General features: G+C 43.8%; 1 protein-coding gene across 3 annotated transcripts; it reads left to right on the top strand.

Annotated features, from left to right (window-relative positions):
• The first annotated feature begins 1,067 nt into the window (after positions 1–1,067).
• On the top strand, positions 1,068–15,523 carry LOC6546328. 3 transcript variants are annotated; one of them, XM_026977218.1, is made up of 2 exons: positions 1,068–1,181; positions 10,850–15,523. In XM_026977218.1, the coding sequence occupies exon 2, from the start codon at positions 10,864–10,866 to the stop codon at positions 14,842–14,844; it is 3,981 nt and encodes a 1,326-aa protein (XP_026833019.1). In that variant the 5' UTR covers positions 1,068–1,181; positions 10,850–10,863; the 3' UTR covers positions 14,845–15,523. The 3 variants fall into 3 exon arrangements, with proteins under 3 accessions (XP_026833019.1, XP_015013081.1, XP_001972940.2); XM_015157595.2 differs by having other exon boundaries at positions 1,068–1,561; XM_001972904.3 differs by lacking the exon at positions 1,068–1,181 and adding an exon at positions 7,809–8,174.
• The last annotated feature ends 1,408 nt before the right edge of the window (positions 15,524–16,931 follow it).

Raw genomic sequence — 16,931 nt, 5'->3', positions numbered from 1 at the left:
AATTTAAAAGAAAATGCGAAAACTGCCTTTCCGTTTAAGGGTCGTTTGCGTGGGCCGAGCAGCCTGGAATAGGCACGCCTGAGCATTGATATTACTTGTCATAAACAAGCTGAAAAATCATTATGTACAAATTTGAATGGAAGGGTTTTAGTTTAACCCAGTTTCGGCTCCCCACCCGGTTTTCAATACATACAAGGATTCAGCTCTACATCGACTTTGCTTGATTTGTAATCATGCGGTTACAGAACATGTCCACACAACTCTACACTCGAATGTACTCCCACCACTTTTCACTGTCCTCCTGGCCATTCCACTCCACTCGATTTGTTAGCCACCCCAGTTCGGTGTTGCTGGTCTGGTCACTGGACTATATCTCAATTATGTTGCTGGGGGGCGGCGGTTGAAGCGTGTTGCACCATAAACGATGATTGTTTTATCAGAGACTCGGGCGTGTTGATAAACTGTTTTAGCAACAACAACAAAAAATGGTCCGGAGAGTGGTTCTCTGAGTGTCATTTTTATATTTGACTTATCTAATACGCATGTCCTGTGAGCAGAGGGTAGGATTGGTTTACTTATATGGATGTGTGCTTTTACTGCGAATCCATCAAGTGGGCGCGAAGTATACATATAAAGATGGCATGGGTTTAGAACAATTGTTTAAAATTTGTTGTATGAAAATTGTATGTTCTTTACACTTTAAAAATAACCACAAAAATTAGATGATTTTAAAAGACGAATTAGGCAGGAACCAAACTGAACCTTATGCTGAAATGCCCCACGTTGGGCGCCAAATAATATAAGTAGCTAGTGGATAAGACAAGCACATGTTTTGCCAAGCTCTACCACCCTGTCCCTTACTAGGCCGTGTGGTTTTTCTCTTTTTAGCCCATAGAACGCCCCGCGGCGAGAAGTAAACAAAATAGCAACAGAGCGTTGCCCGCTGGAGGTTGGGGGTGGATCTGGGGGTGGTTTCTCTCGCGAGCTCTCGCTCTCAATCGAGTGCGCGGGTGTGGGTGACTGCATCCTTTGGCGGCAGGCTGGCAATTGGGAAAACTGAAAAGCCGAATCAGTCTACAGAAAACGCGTACGTGGTGCAGAAGTAGCCGCGGGTGGCTACCACAGCGTCGTTTTGGACTTGTCGGCATGATCAATTAAGTGTAACGCCCCGTACAAGTTCTGTAAGTTTCCAGCTGCAACAAAATCAATCCAAATTCATGAGAAGCAAATGAAAGCCAAACAAATGCAAATAGCAATCTGCCGATTTACTGTGTCCAAAGTGTTTGAAATAAGTGACAAAACCCGAGGATTTGTAAGCCAATAACAATCAAAAAGTGGTGGCAACACAAACATATTAAATCAAGGATAACCAAGCTTATTTTGTATTTTTATAAGCATAAACGCTGTGCTAAAAACCCGATAAGTGCTTTAAACTCTAACAAACTACTTAAGTATTAAATAATTTAAAATTTTGATACTAGCCCAAAACATGCCTTATTCAAGGAGTTATCGCAAAACGTTACACTTAGGATTAAAGATGCTCTCTCTGGCCAGAGACATTGTGAGTCCCAGCTACGAAAACTGTAACCCAACATAATCCGTGTACCGGATCTAAGATAATTGAACTATGCCCGCTTGCATTGGCCAACTAAAAACAAAAATTACAATTGGCTTGAAACAAATGAAATCAACAAAAATTTGAATTGGCAAATGAAAATTGTGTTTGCTTAATGCTTCCGAACGCTTTAAACCCCTCACATACACCGGGTGCAGTCAACGTTAATTTCCAGTTCAAAATTACCATATAAATGAAAATAAAATCTAAAAACATTTCATTATAAAGATATATGGAAACTAAATGACTGCATTTTATCCTTTTCCCCTTACTTATACCCTTTCATATGCATGTATGTATAGAACACTTTTAATAACTTTTGAATGATTTTGTTTAGATTCCGTTTATAAATAATTCAACAAAACTTAATTGAATATTTGCAATTTGATACATCCTTTTTTAAGTTTATGTCTGCAACATAAACAACTATGAAATTATTAAAGGTATATCAAAGGTTTATGGCCAGAAATTGTTCGCTATTAAAGTAATTACTTATCTCATCACTTTGTTCAAGAATATAACTATACGTTATTGAAAACATGGTTTATTTTAAATTTTTCGTTATTAATATTACATTTTCATAGATCATACGTGTTGATTTACTGTACTCCGATTCGTAAAAGTATGCTATATTGGCAAACCAGGTTTTCAAGAGCATTTCAGTTAAGGTTTTTGTTACATGCACCAATATGTATTATTTTGTGCTCGAAAAGCGTGATAGATGAGATTTTTTGATGGATATAATGACGTACTCACACGCACACAGAGACAATGTCCAACGAAGTTGGTAAATTTAATTGGAATAATAAATGGTTTACTTGTGTGTGTGTGTGGGGTCCGCTGCTCTCTCTCTTTTTTATGAAACAAAAGTGCACGATGCCTGATATAGGTGTCATAAAGTTTTATTAATAATGAAAATTGTACTAAAAACGAGGCCAGCCGGAATGGGACAATTTATTAAAAAGTCTCATTAGCTCACGGTTTTATCGCACATCGAGCATACGCCACGAGGTCCCCTTACGGGTGCTAATAACGTAAAAGCAGAGACGGGAATAATAATAATATGCCGGGCTCTGGGCTGCGATAAAGTAAAATTTTCGATATGGACATGATTAAAATGCCCGCCCCGGTTACCACCCACTTTTTATGACATGGCAGAGGCAATAACTGGGCCGTCGGAGATTAAGTATTTTTAATGCGACTGACAATAAAAATATAAAAATTTCAACGATAGCATACAGCGACGTCAGCAGGACAAATCAATTTCAATATGAAGATATATCTATTGATATGTGTTTTGCATGTGTCTGTTGTAAATATCCAGCCGACTGATATTAAGTCACTTGCCATGTGCTCCTCCAGCAATATTTATTCGCTGAAAATCAATAAATTCCACACAGACACACACTGGCGAAGCGAATATTTTTCTTTTTTCTCATTTTCTCTTTGCGCTGGCGCTGCGGCTCATTATTAATATAAGTATATACTTGTATACATCTGTATGTATAAATGATTTTTTTACATTTTGTTATTTCGCAGGGCTCAGAGGATGGGGGTTGGCTTAAGTGTTTTTCTATTACGCCTTTTGCCCGAATTTCAGCTTGGCCAACACACCCACCCACCCACACACACACACACACACACAGTCGTAGAGCCACCCACCTCCTCAATATTATATTTGCTTTTAAATATTTTGATATACAGCCCAGTAACTCACACACACACACGAGCACATCACAACCAGGCATTTTCTCATAAAAATTTCGTACTCGAATAAGACGAAGTAGCTGCACACACACACACACCCATCAACCCACACACACACACACACACAAGCTGGGCGAAATGTAACCCGCAGGCATTATGGGTTAAGGGCGGAGGAGAGGGGGTGGGGCCACATGGCAAAAACTTTGAGCAGCAGCAGGAAAATAATGTAAAGGATGTGCCTGGGCCACCATGGAGACCAAGCCGACTGTAACTGGAAAATAATAATTTTTTCTCCCTTTTTCCTTCATTTCTCGCTTTCTCCGAGGAGCACCCACACCATCCCACCCCACATTCATCCCTCCTTCTGTATATTTGCCGTTTCTTTTGAGTGTCAGAAATGGAAAAGAAAATAATTTGATGGTTTCATAAACTCGCTTCGGGGGCCAAAAAGGAGGCGCGGGGTGGTTCGGTTTTCCCCTGGCTGTGTGGGTGTGTGTATTTCTGATAAAATTGCAAACTTCTCCCCGTTCCCCTCACTATGTGTGTGTGTGCCAGTGTGTTTGAGGCAGAAGCTAGAATTTATGGAATTTTTCTGCTTTTGTATTCTTTTTTTTTTTTGGTGAAAAGTTCTCGGACGATAGATTTTCTTACAAAATATTTTGCAGCATACTTATGGGGTGGCTTCTGCAAAATGTTCATCATGCCGATGGGGCAGATGATAAGGAATACGGTATCAGTCTCATTAGAGCCAAGGAAAACACTTGCCTTATTATAAACATGACTATTATAACCATATTCCCTCTCCCCTCTCACCTCTCCCCATTTCCCACCCACACATACGCACTTGGGCGGTTGTGTGCACAGCATTTGTCCTTGTCTATGTGTTTGAGTTTCATTATTAATTTTCCTCGTTTTTTCATATTTTTGGTATTTTTATTTTATCACACACAAACGCACACATAAGCAAGGGGGTGGAACGCACACACACATACACACACACACACGCGTTTAGTTTATTGTACAAAGTAATATTTGATAGAAAAAAGTTTTAGTGTCCGACAGAGATGGAAATAGTTTTTGTTGGCTTTTCGCTTTTCGGTTGGTCGGAAAATAGGTTTTTTGTGCGTAAGTGTGTGTGGGAAATGAAAATGGTTGGAGGAAATTAATTTTTCACTTCGTGGCCCATGCGCCATGGAGATGAGAAAGTGAAAATGATGGAAAAATATCAAACGGTGAACGATTTTGAGGCCTTCGATGCCTCTCATTACACTGTTTTCCACACCGCACCCCATAAATTCATGTTTGTTTGTTTGCTTTTCCTGCGCGTTCATTGGTTTCTAATGAGATTTCTTACTAATGAGCTGAGCACCTAGAAACTGGCAATGTTTTTCCGCTTTTTTTTCCTGTCCTTTACCTTAGGGCTTTGAGCAAAGGATTTCTGCTGATACGAAAGAAAGAAATAGGAATTCTAGGAAATTGTTTTGACACACTTCTCATTTCTAACATTTCATGTGATTACGAATTCGGAAGAATCGAGGAGGTTTTCTTTTTCAGTTATGGGGCTGCTTCTCTTAGTTATGGTCATTACATTACTCAGATTAATGCAGTATTTGATTCTAATTGCCTCAACGTTCTTGTGCAATGATGGTTCGTGGTTGTTACTTAAATTGAATATAAAATTTAGGGGCTTAATAACACATCCTTTGATCCTTTGCTTATACATTTGAGTTTCCAAAAAACTCAATGAATGAATGAATTTGTAATCAAAGGGACATAAAAGCAACGCGTATGTCAGGCCAACTAATTTGTCGCACATACGAGTATTTCCCGCGGCAAGGCGACACCAAAACCCGTCCCCTCTGAAATATTCCTCCCGCACACTAGAGGGAAAACTAACAAAGATCATTACCCCCGTGCTGAGGGTTGATTTTCCAATCCCCCGACTCGTTATAATTCCCTTTTCCATTTACATTTTAGAGTCCACGCATAATTTCAATTTGATTTTCATCAGAAATATTAATTGCAGTCCCCACACCGCATTTGGGCGGGGGTGTCCTGTCAGGATCTGCTTTTGAGGGCGTAAGTGTGGCATATGGGCTCAAAGGGCGTATCAATCATAAGCGACATTTCGTCAGGACACGCTAGGTTAAGGGTGCGAAGTGGGTTGGGTCCAGTTTGAATTTAAATTTAATAATTACTATAATGCTGGCTAACGACTTGGGTGGGTGCTACACCTTAGCCAACCCATTTATTTCGTGTTTCATGGCTAAGAAACAGCACGTATATTCAAAATATTTCTTCTAAACATATTTTCAAATATACTCGTACATATATGTAAAGTTACTTCTATGCTCCTATTGTTAAAGCATTCATGTAAGACTTTAAGTGGTTTACAATCAAAGTTGTTGAGTGCATTTAAAAGAAAAGGGTTGACGGGGTTAAGGTTTCCACTCACATAACCCATATGGTTTCTAAACATAAGCTTGTTTAATTGGACCCGTACACATATACATATACACTATTAACTAAACAATAGTTGGAACGACATTTAAGGACTATCTTCATTAGGGGAATAATTAGTTTAATTGGCTGGCATAAGAGATAGTTAAACAACTTGCATTGCTCGGTAGAATAATACTAAAGGCAATTGCAATTGCAATTCCTTTTATAATGACCTGACCGCCCCATTTGCGGTTTGTTTACATTCCGCCCACTGCAAGGACATGCGCCTACGAAAAAGGGGAAGCCCCTCTTTTCGGCTGATGCGTGCGTGCTAGTGCTTTCGGTCGAGTGACGGCGAAAGTGAAAGTGCCGGCACCGACAACGTCACAGTGGACATGTGTGAGAGTGAAAGTCAGTGGAAAAACCTTGACCACGACCACGGCGGCGACCAGGTCAATGCAGACCAGGCCGAGAGGGTGGCCGGGGGGCTTGGGGTCCGATCCGATCCGATTCGATTCAGCTGCCGACCAATGAGTTGCCAACTGCTCCGTTCCGACTGTTGCTGCTCGACTATTTTGCGAGCCTGGTTCGCTCAACCGGCGATTTTCCATCCACACTCGTACACATATGGCCGGCTGCTCCAAAAAAAGAGAGTCTCCTTCAGCGCGCAGGCGCAGATCCCGATGAACTCCGCAGGAGGTTTGGGGCATCGGGGGAAGTCACTTTCACTTTTTCGGCCTCTGATGTGTGTTGAATGCCGAGTGCCAAAAGGATAGGGGAAAATGAAAAAGGGGTGGCCAAGGTTGGACCCACACGCACACACATGCACTTGCAGCAGGCATGTCCTGCGATACACAAGTATCTGTAAGTCAATCCGTCAATTGGGCAAAGCAAACAATCACTCGCTGTATCTCCAGGGATTGCTTGTGACTCAGATTTTCACTGAAAAAAATCGTATTCCCCTTAGGGATTCGATTCGGCCCCGACTTGATCAAAAAGTTATTAATTCGTATGCTACTTTTTCATTCCTAATACAAAATTGGCTACAATCATATGCACTAATGCGCTTTCAAGTATTATTTAAAATGTTTCAAGTTTATTGCAACTAAATTTATCATGATTTCTCAGTCAATGGATAACCGATAATCAATTCAAAGCTTTTTGACTTCGAAAGGCTTAGTTGATTTTTATTGCTTTCCTAAATAGAAGCCCAACATCTTTTGTCATTGGATCATACAACGTGTACCACTTCTAAAGAGCCTTTCCAAAGAGTTCCCGACAATACGTTTAGGTAATCATGTAATTAAAAGACTATTACCAAAGTCCTTTCTCAGTGTTCCCTAAAAAGGATTAAAAAAGAAACTACTTACCTGGGTGGGGATTATGATCCCTTTTTGGTCTGCAGAAGCCTTTCAATTAGCCAATTTCAACATTAGAGAACATTGAACAACCCCCAAAACCCTTTCGGAAAATATTTATTCGATTCCTGACTACTCAAGTCAAGAAGTTTCAGCCTTTGTGGCAGGAACTTAGGGGAAACCCAAAGAAAATGTGACTCTTTTCATTGGGAGCGCATAAATTAAAATAACAAAAATATAACTGCCGGAACACCAATAACAACGATGGTGGCACACGAACTTCTGCAGTAGGAAAAGCAAATTGAAAATCCTATCGAACAATGATAAATTGGCACGACAACAATAATATCGGGGGAAAACCTTCCAAGTTGCGCGGTTGTTGCTCATTCGTGTGCCGCCGTCCCTTTCTTTTGTAGTAGTAGTCGTAGTTGTAGTTGTGGTGGTTACTGAAAATTTCAAAAAAAAAAAAAAAGAGAGGAGGAAAAAGCAAACGAAAAGGGGCGGAGCAATAATGGTTTTCCGGGCAGCGCTGCTCAGTTGTCGCTCTATGGATTTTTTTTAAGGGAAATTCTATGATTTTTGATATTTTGGGGTGTTTTATTGAGGTTTTTTCCGTGGTATGGGTAGGGGTCCACTATGTGTACATGTGTGTATGTGTGTGTGTGTGTGCTCGCGTATTAAGCGATATGGAGGGTTAGGCTTGTGTGTGTCGCCGGGATTTTAGTATCATTGCTATTTGCTGTTTTGATTTTCAACCGGCAACTGGCAATTGATAGCCGATATTTTTTGTTATTCCGCTGCGTCATGCGGCAGTTGACAACGAGCAACCTACTTGGCAGGACACGATCCCGACACACGCCAAAGAATTCTGAAATACAAAGTGCGCATGCGCCAAAGCGACTTGCACAACGCGAACATAACGATATCATCTCGAGATCACCGATCGAAGAAATAGTTTTTAAAATGCTCGGTGAACTCTTATCCCAGTGACAATAGGAAAATCCAACGATACAGTCTTTCGGATCGCGACACACTAAAAACATACTTAATGAGTAGGTGGATAAGTTATATTATTGTGCTGTGTTATTTAAAACATTGTGTTAAGTGATCCCATTAAAGTAAATTGCTGATTAGTTAAAATATAATTGATTTGGCCATTCAAAATCTTATTGGAGAATAACCTAAAGGCTCAGGAAATATATTCACAAATTCTCCAACTCAAGTTTTTAAATATTCAAGTCATTTATGTTGAAAGTTCTGCAACGATTCAACTAGCCAACTCTTGGTACTGCACTTAGAGCTACTTCTGAAGCTCCATCAAACATCTTTGCCAGAACCAAAACCAATCCGACGTTATTGGTTTTCCCCTGGCCAGTGTCAAGATTATGTTCGGAGTCCTCCAGGCTCCGCATCCCCCGCAGCTTGGTTGATATGTTGGTTTGCCAAATTAGCCGCTTCTCTTGCGAAGTCTCAAAATATACAGTGGGTGTGTACCCACATTCGCCATATACTCGTACATATAAATACCTAGTCGAGGAGTATATGGTTTTGTTTACACTCTGTTGGCATTTTCATTTCGAACATTTTTCTTGGGCATCCTCCTCCTGGCACGAAGAGATGGACATAAGGCGGGCAGGCAGGCGAAAAAAATCAAATAAAATAACATCAAACTACCTTAGGCTTTATAAAAATCCCAGTCGAAACACAAGCAGCACTCGCCCACCCACACACACAGCCCACAAAGATACTGAAGAGAAATGCGCACATCCTGGCAGGCATTTTTGCTTAACTCCTCAAAGTGGCAGGTCCGGGGTCACGGGGGGTTAAAAGGGATTGGTGGGAGGACGGGGGTTTCGGCCTGAAGAAATTGTATAAAAGCAAAGTCAACAACAACAGCAACTACAACGACAACATGTAGCTGGAGAACCAATTTCCAACCATGGAAACTTAATTTATGTCTGCAGCATAGTTGAGAATATTTTTCTTTCTTTTTCCTGCTCTCCGCCTGCTTTTCCTGCCACCCCCAACCCATCAAACTTATTTCCCCCTACCCTTTGACTGCGCCTCCTTGGGGTTTCTCCTTTTGCCTGAGCGCAAATAGGAAAAAGAATTTTCGGTTTATTTCGAATTTTTTCATGCACCGAAAGAAATTCTAGCCATTGCAAAACGTAAATTGTTGCATACTCACACAATTTAGACAATATTATTATTGAATAATATCTATCTTAATTTATAGTTTCCTTCTTAGAAGACTTAAAAAGTATTTTTTATTTAAGTATCAAATCACAAGGATGGTTTATTTATTAGAGCAACTAATTTGTTCAAATTTATATATTATTTTTGTGTATTGGAAAATACACATTAATTATTGCTAATTTCATTCAGTGCCTCAAACATTTGTCTCTGTGTGTATCTCCGCCTATTTTTGCCTCCCTGTTACCAGGCATTTTCCCCCTCGCTTTCCCATCTTCCTTCCTATTTTCCTTTTTGCTTTTCTTGAGAATCAAATTTATTTTACCAAGTCATGTTGAAGAAAATTTTTATAAGTTTTATGCTTGACTCAAGTGATGGTGTTGGCCGTGGGGCGAAAAGTGGGTGGCAAATCGCTGTGTGTTTGTGTCTGTGTGTGTGTGTGTGTGGTTGGGAGGCGCAAAAAGTTTTCTGTGTGCGGCACACAAGCACACACAGCTACTCGCCCACACACACACACTGGCACACAAGAAAATAAGCAAAATTTGTATTCCTTAAATCGGATGACTTTGTATAAATTTTCGTGTGCGCCACAATGGGGTTGTGTGTATGTGTGTTAGTGGGTGGCAGCTGGGGCGCATAGTAAACAAACAAAAAGGAAAACTTTCCTTCCCCCCTATGTGTAGCTATACTCGTACATATGTATATATATATAATGGAAAAATTTTTCATAGAATTTGCACAAAAATGAAAAAGTGTAGCCACAGCAAAATAGTAGGGGAGGTGGGTGGTGGAGCATGGTGGGGCATGGTGGGTGGGAATAATGATTATGGAGAAGAGGCAGCAGGAGGCGGACAGAAGCAGAAAAATGAAATTAAGCGCATACGGAAATGAGACACAAATATGCTGCGTGTGTGTGCGGGCTTATGCGAATGTGTGTGTGTGCAGGAGAAATATTTGAGTGGCATTCAGTTGAAGCCACACTAAAATTGAATGGAATCCTTGGCCAAATATTCTGCGTTCTTTTTATGTTTTTCTCTTTGCAAAAATAATGCGATCTAAGCCTCAGTTCATTCGTTATGTACACTGGAAAAGAATAAAGAGACTTGTGAATAAGTGGCTTTAGTAGCGAAAAGAAATTGGTTACTATTTCCTGTTGTTAAAAAGATTATTACATTTAGTCGAACTATTTGAAAGGAACACGAGGGATTTATTGCGAATGTATTACAGTCTTGATTGCCTATGAAAAATAAATCACGTTCCTTACCATTTACATAACCATGTAACTGGGCTTAGGAGTCTTCCATTGTTTATAAACTATTCCTTGCTGCTTAATTGCTTGAAGCAGTTCTTTTAAGTTATTTAAGGTTTCGTTTAATCCATCGCATATGGTGACTATACATACATACATGCACATAAATAACCCTTATCCCATTCCTTATCGAAAAGACCGCCCGCTAGCATGGCTTCGACTTCAATTAAAAAGTTCTCCACTACAATGTTTCCCCCTCTCCATCTTTCTTCCCCTGCCCCGCAGTAATATCATCCAAAATGGCTGCATCCATATATGCCACCCCACCGCCAGATCTGAGCAGCGAGGACACTGCTCTCTCCGACGTCTCCAACTCATCGACACTCAACACGAACAGGAACAACCACACCAGCGGCGACAGCAGCAACAATCCACATGAAGCCGCAGGAGCAACACCCACAGCCACGTCAGCCACAACCAGAGGAGCAACTGGAGCAGGAGAAGTGGGAAGCACTTCACCCGCCGCCCATTTGGTGCCGGCAATGGAGCTGCAACTGGAGCCGAAGCCGAAGCCAGCGGGAAGCGGAGCAAATGAGGCGGACCAATTGGAGGAGGCAGAGGATGGGCGCAAGGATGCGGATGCGGAGGAGGAGGCTGGCGATGCCAACATGGCCACCATGGCGGCAGCCATGCAGCTGCAAATCCTGGAGGCCCTAAGTGATGCGGCCAAGAAGCGTCGCAAGCAGCACAATCCCAGCCGCTTGGAGGCCCTCAATTTGAGTGGAGAGCCCACTGGTGAAGTGGGTCAAAAGAAAGCAGACTCCTCCACCGTGGACTTCGAGGAGAAGTTGTCCAAGATGTTCCTTCCCAAGTCGATTGAGCAGCTAAAGGAGACCTTCGAAATGCTGCAGCACCAGAAACAAGAGGAGGAGCAACCGGAAACGGGAGAAGAAACGGAAGCGGAAGCGGAAGCCATGGCAGACATATCAGAATCCAGCAAGCAGCGCGAAAACCCATACCACACTTACTGCAAGCAGTGCGGCGAGAGCTTCGAGACCGAGTTCAAGTTGAGCCTGCACATGTTGCAGGATCACGGCGAGGAAAGGTCCGGCGATCAGGATCCCGCTGACTTCCTGGCCTCCATCAAGGTGAAGCTGGAGCGCGCCGACATTCCCAGTCCGCAACAGGAGCAGAATCTGCAGCACGACCTTACCAATGGTCATGGCAAGGACTTGGAACGGGAGCAGGAACACTGGTTCCAGGCCATGCAGGCGCAGCATCACCCACACGGGCCACAAATGCCGCCTGCTTTTCCCTTTCCCCCAGAGGCAGCCTTGGGACCAGCTGGCTACCTGCCACTGCTCGGCATGTCCGGCTTTCCGGGAGTGGATGGCCTGAACCGCCCTCCGCTGAGGATCTTCAATCCCGAGGCCTACTGCGAGCTGTGCAACAAGGAGTTCTGCAACAAGTACTTCCTCAAGACCCACAAGGCCAACAAGCACGGCATCTTCGATCCCGTTGGCGAGTCGAGCACCAGCAACACCTCCAGTCACCACAATAACAACAACAACAGCATCAGCAGTAGCAACAACAACAACGGTGGTCACCCCAATCCCAGTATGAGTTCCATGAGTCAAATGTTCCAGCTGCAGCGGGAGGCTCAAGCGGCGAAGCAGGATCCCACCACACCAGCTGGCGGAGCATCCAATCCGGTGGCCTCTGTGCACTGCGACATCTGTTCCAAGCGTTTCACCAACATATTCGCCATGCGTCGCCACCGGGCCAAGCAGCATGAGGCACAACCAGTTGCCCAAGTTTCACCCAACTCCCAGGCACCCATTCAACCGCAATCGCTTCGGGGAAGCCCCAACGAGCCACCACAGCCAGCTATAAAGCAGGAATTGTCACAGGAAGCGGAGATCAAGCCCTATCAATTGCCCGAGGGTTTCCGTGAGGACTTCACCCTGGAGCAGGAGGAGCTGAGCTTTGTGCCACCGCCTCGAAAGTTGCCCTCCCATCTGCAGCAACAGGCGAAGGACTCGAACTTCAATCCGGACAAGCTACGTCGCCTGGGCGTCCAGTTTCCCGACTTCTTCTGCGAGCTGTGCTACCGGGAGTACGCCAATCGGTACTTCCTGCGCACTCATAAGTGGAAGCGCCACGGTCTGTTTGTGCCACCCGAAGATGTGGCACCACAGCCAGGTGGCAAGGATGAAGCCCACATGGCTAGTGCTTGGCCCTTTATGCCACTCAATCTGATGCTGGCCAAGGCAGCAGCAGCCACAATGGACCAGCAGGAGCAGGAGCGCGAACCGGAAGCGGAAACGGAGTCAGAGCAGCCCAGTAAGAGGATCAAGTTGGAGCAGGGACAGACACCGCCGGAGGGATACGACGAGGATAAGCTGAATGGCTCGGTGGTCGGCTTGCAGAATCTTCAGAAGCTGCAGTCCATGTTGCAGCAACTGAACGACATCAATGGCAAACGCCCGCTGCCCTGTCATCTTTGTGGCCAGGAGCAGGAGAATCAGTATACTCTAAGGGCTCACTTGATGACCGAGCATGCTGGCCAGATGCAACTGCCCATGCCCATACCGATTCCACTGCCCGATCAGCAGGCCCCACATCCCATGGCCAGTCTGTACCATGCCCAGGGAAATCCGCAAACTCCGCCGGCCCCAGGAGCCAGATCCCCGCCAGGCTGTGATCTCCGCTGCCAGCAGTGTGATCGCGACTTTGCCACACCCCAGGAATTCAAGCAACATATCGCCGAGGTGCACTTGGGCAGAAACGGAGGGCTGAGCGGCAGTCCCCTGCGCGAGGGTTTCTTCACACCCGAACGCCCAGTGGCGCCGTCAGCGGGCGGACCCGGAACCCCAGCCGCTCCCGCTGGAAATCGTCCACCTTACACCCTAACACCCACAAGCAGCTACTGTGAGATTTGCAACAAGGAGCTGTGCAACAAGTACTTCATGAAGACGCACATGCAGCGGATGCACGGCATCGAGATCGAGAATGGCGCCCAGATCGGCGGCGTGGTCTGCAACATATGCAACAAGGAGCTGTGCAGCAAGTACTTTCTGCGGGTGCACAAGCACAACACCCATGGCATTATCGAGGAGGGATCTCCACTGCCACAACCGAGGGGTCAGAATGGAGTCAAACTGGACGCAGCCGCCGCAGCAGCAGCAGCTTCACAGCCATCGCAAGCGCAGCAGGATCAGGACCTCAATGTGTCACCACCCACAGTGGAGGGCAGTGGCGGCGGTTCATCCAACTCTGCCCACGAGGTGTGCCCACTATGCTCTCGCCAATTCCGCAGCTTCAAGTGGCTGCGATCGCATCTGATGAACGAACACGGAACCGCCGGAGTGGAACGCCTCCGGGAAATGGAAACTACCCAATCCTCGACGCGCAGCAAGCCAAACAGTCCCACGCTCAAGATTCCCAACGGAAGTGGCAGTAACCCAGGAGCAGCGGGTGCCGGAGCCGGAAATACCGCTCCCAATCTCGCCCAGGCTCTGCAAAATCTCAATGCCCAGCATCTCTTTGGCCAAATGCAACAGCAGCAGATGCCCAAGATGCCTCCACTTCCATTGCCCGGAATGTTTGGCGAACAGGCGGCCAGGTTCAAGGAGTACCAGTGCTCACTGTGTCCCTTCACCACGCCCTACTACGCCTTCTTGTTCATCCATGAGCGATCGCATGCTCTGCTCAACAACGGAGGTGAGGGCATGGAGTTGCCCATGGAGACGCCGGCACCACAGCCCTCTAGAAGTTCGGGTAAATCACGCAGCAAGTCCAACAAATCCGTGGTGGCACCTCCTCCCAGTAAGCCCGAGGAAACAGAGCCTCCTCTGGAGCCCACCAATCTCAGCACCTCAGCACCCAAGGTCGCATCTCGTTCCCCCTCAACTGGGGCAGGATCTCCTCCCGCCTCCTCTCCTAAGGCAGCCAGCTCGACTTCGCCCAAGACTCAGCGCCGTCGATCCACCTCCAAGCCACCAACGACGCCAAATGCATTGGGCAGTACAACTGGCGGCCATCGCTCGGCGGCCACCTCGCCCTTCGAGGGCTGCGGGGAATTGGCCAACGGCGTTGGCAAGCCGGCCAGCTACGCCCAGCCGGATGGGGCAGAGGAAGCATATCAGATGCAGGCCTTCCACCTGCAGCCCGCCGACCCGGACTCCGAGATGCAGTTCGCACCTGCCCTGGTGTACCTGCCCGTCCGCGTTCGCGCTTCGGAGTCGGCCACGCTCAGCTTCCGGCTAACACCTGCCTAAAGGTGCCACATGCAACAGGTATAGTGTTGCCAGCGTAAGTTCAACCCATAGAAACCAAACCAAAGCCCCACAAAGTCTCGGGATTGGAGCACTCTAAAAAACGTGCGTTCTTTTCAATCCATTTCTGTCTTAAATTCCATACCTTAAACGTTTTTAGGATTAACGCAAATTCTTGAGTGTTCCGATCCCAGGAACTACCAGACCCCCAACTACATAGTTAAGCAAACGAAGTTAGGAACTTGAAAAAGACAAAATAGTGGAACTACAAAAGACTGAGTGCGCATATTAGTTGAGCTCATTATTAATCTTAAATATACAAAATCCATAACACAACAATCTATCAATATTTAATCGATCAATATCGAGCCCAAAAGTTGACCATGTCCAACATGGCACTGATCAAATCTGCAGTCTATATAACCCAAGAAGAACAAGTCCGTTTCAGCTGGCAGCACTGTGCTAATCATCAAAATAAGATATATACACATATATAGATATATTTTGATAGACGCATGACAAAGCATAAACCATAACATACCGCAACCTATAACATATATCTCTAGTGATTAACTATCAAAGTTCCTATGCGTAATAGTAATCTATCGCAAACGAGTTGCAGAAGAGGAGACGAGATGGTCAGAGGAATCTAAATACGTACATAGATTAGGCGAGGGGAAGGCAAAAAGTGGAGGGACGGACCCGTTGGAGAAAGTACCATATATACCACTTAGAAGGCATATATATAGTAGCGGCATAAAATCAAAATTACAATTATACATTTCTCAACTAGATACGAGGTGGGTTTGTCGTGCTTAGATTAGGACTAATCGGTCGCGGGGATCGTAACATATATATGGCATATTAAAAATGATGGCATAATAAAAATGCTATAATACAGCTTCAGCACAAACAAATTGCTCAAAATCAAAAAAACCTTTATAGCGAAGACTACACTTTTAGGATGTTTTTAAACAATGGCCCTGGAGATCTTCACTTCCTTTAAATATCCTCTATAACACACTCTTACATTAACCGTATCTGAACCAAGTTATATCCAAGGAAATGTCTTCACTAAAGCATAATTCCAGCGCACAATGTGTACATATAAAGTTGTTAAAGATAACACCATGAAAGTTCAGATTTTGGGTAGTCAAATAGATGAAGGGAAAACTAACGCCAGAAGGTAAAATTTAAGAACGTTTAAACAACTCAGGGCAAAAGTACAATGACCATTAGTACTTTTTTATACAAACATATTTAGAGAAAGCAAAACGAAAACCAAAAACATACGCAAGTAAAATATTACCATAATAATAAATTAAATATATTATGAAACGTTAAAAAGATAACAAGAATGCTACCTCAGACGGACTTGAAAACAATAATTTAAATAAAATGAATTTATAAAGCAAATCTACGATACCATTGAAACCCTTGAAAGCTAAATCTAATTTCTTGTAGTAACTTTACCTCAAACAGAATTACACTTTACTTTATTCACAATTCTAACATATATGCTATGATTTATTTATCCATTCTAAGTTAAAACATTCCAAAGACAAGAACTAGTCGCATAAACGAAAACCAAACCATTCTAGTCAAACGTTTAAGATAAAAATAGTTTTAAATATAAAACAGGAAGCCAAAACAGATCCATCAACTCCTCAGTTTTGGGTGACGACTTTCGCAGATTATTTTTTAGTGTTTAAGAATTTGTTCTTTGGCGAGAAGAGTTGCCCAAAACGAGTTGATTGCTCCGAGAAGAATTTGGGTCGGCGAAGAACTATTTGCTATATTCAAAATTTCCTCTTTTAAAAACGTGTGTTTTTTAAAATGCTGCGTGCCTTTTAGCAAATACTTCGCCGAGTCCACAGCACCAAAATTTGAACTCCAAAATCGAAATGAAATCCTACATAGAGCTACAAATATATAGATCGTAAACAAACATTTTATTTTACATTTCACTTATTTCTTAGTTCTTATATCTTACTTTAACTGTGTATATATGTATCGAATAAATGTCATGCAATTTATATTTGTTAAACTTGAGTTTCTCTTATTATTTCGATGTTGATTTCTGATATCCC

The sequence above is a fragment of the Drosophila erecta genome, unplaced genomic scaffold (assembly GCF_003286155.1).
Source record: "Drosophila erecta strain 14021-0224.00,06,07 unplaced genomic scaffold, DereRS2 tig00000021-arrow-pilon, whole genome shotgun sequence".
Classification (NCBI taxonomy): Eukaryota; Metazoa; Arthropoda; class Insecta; order Diptera; family Drosophilidae; genus Drosophila; species Drosophila erecta.
The sequence above is the reverse complement of the archived record's forward strand: the minus strand, read 5'-3'. Positions and strand labels throughout refer to the sequence as shown.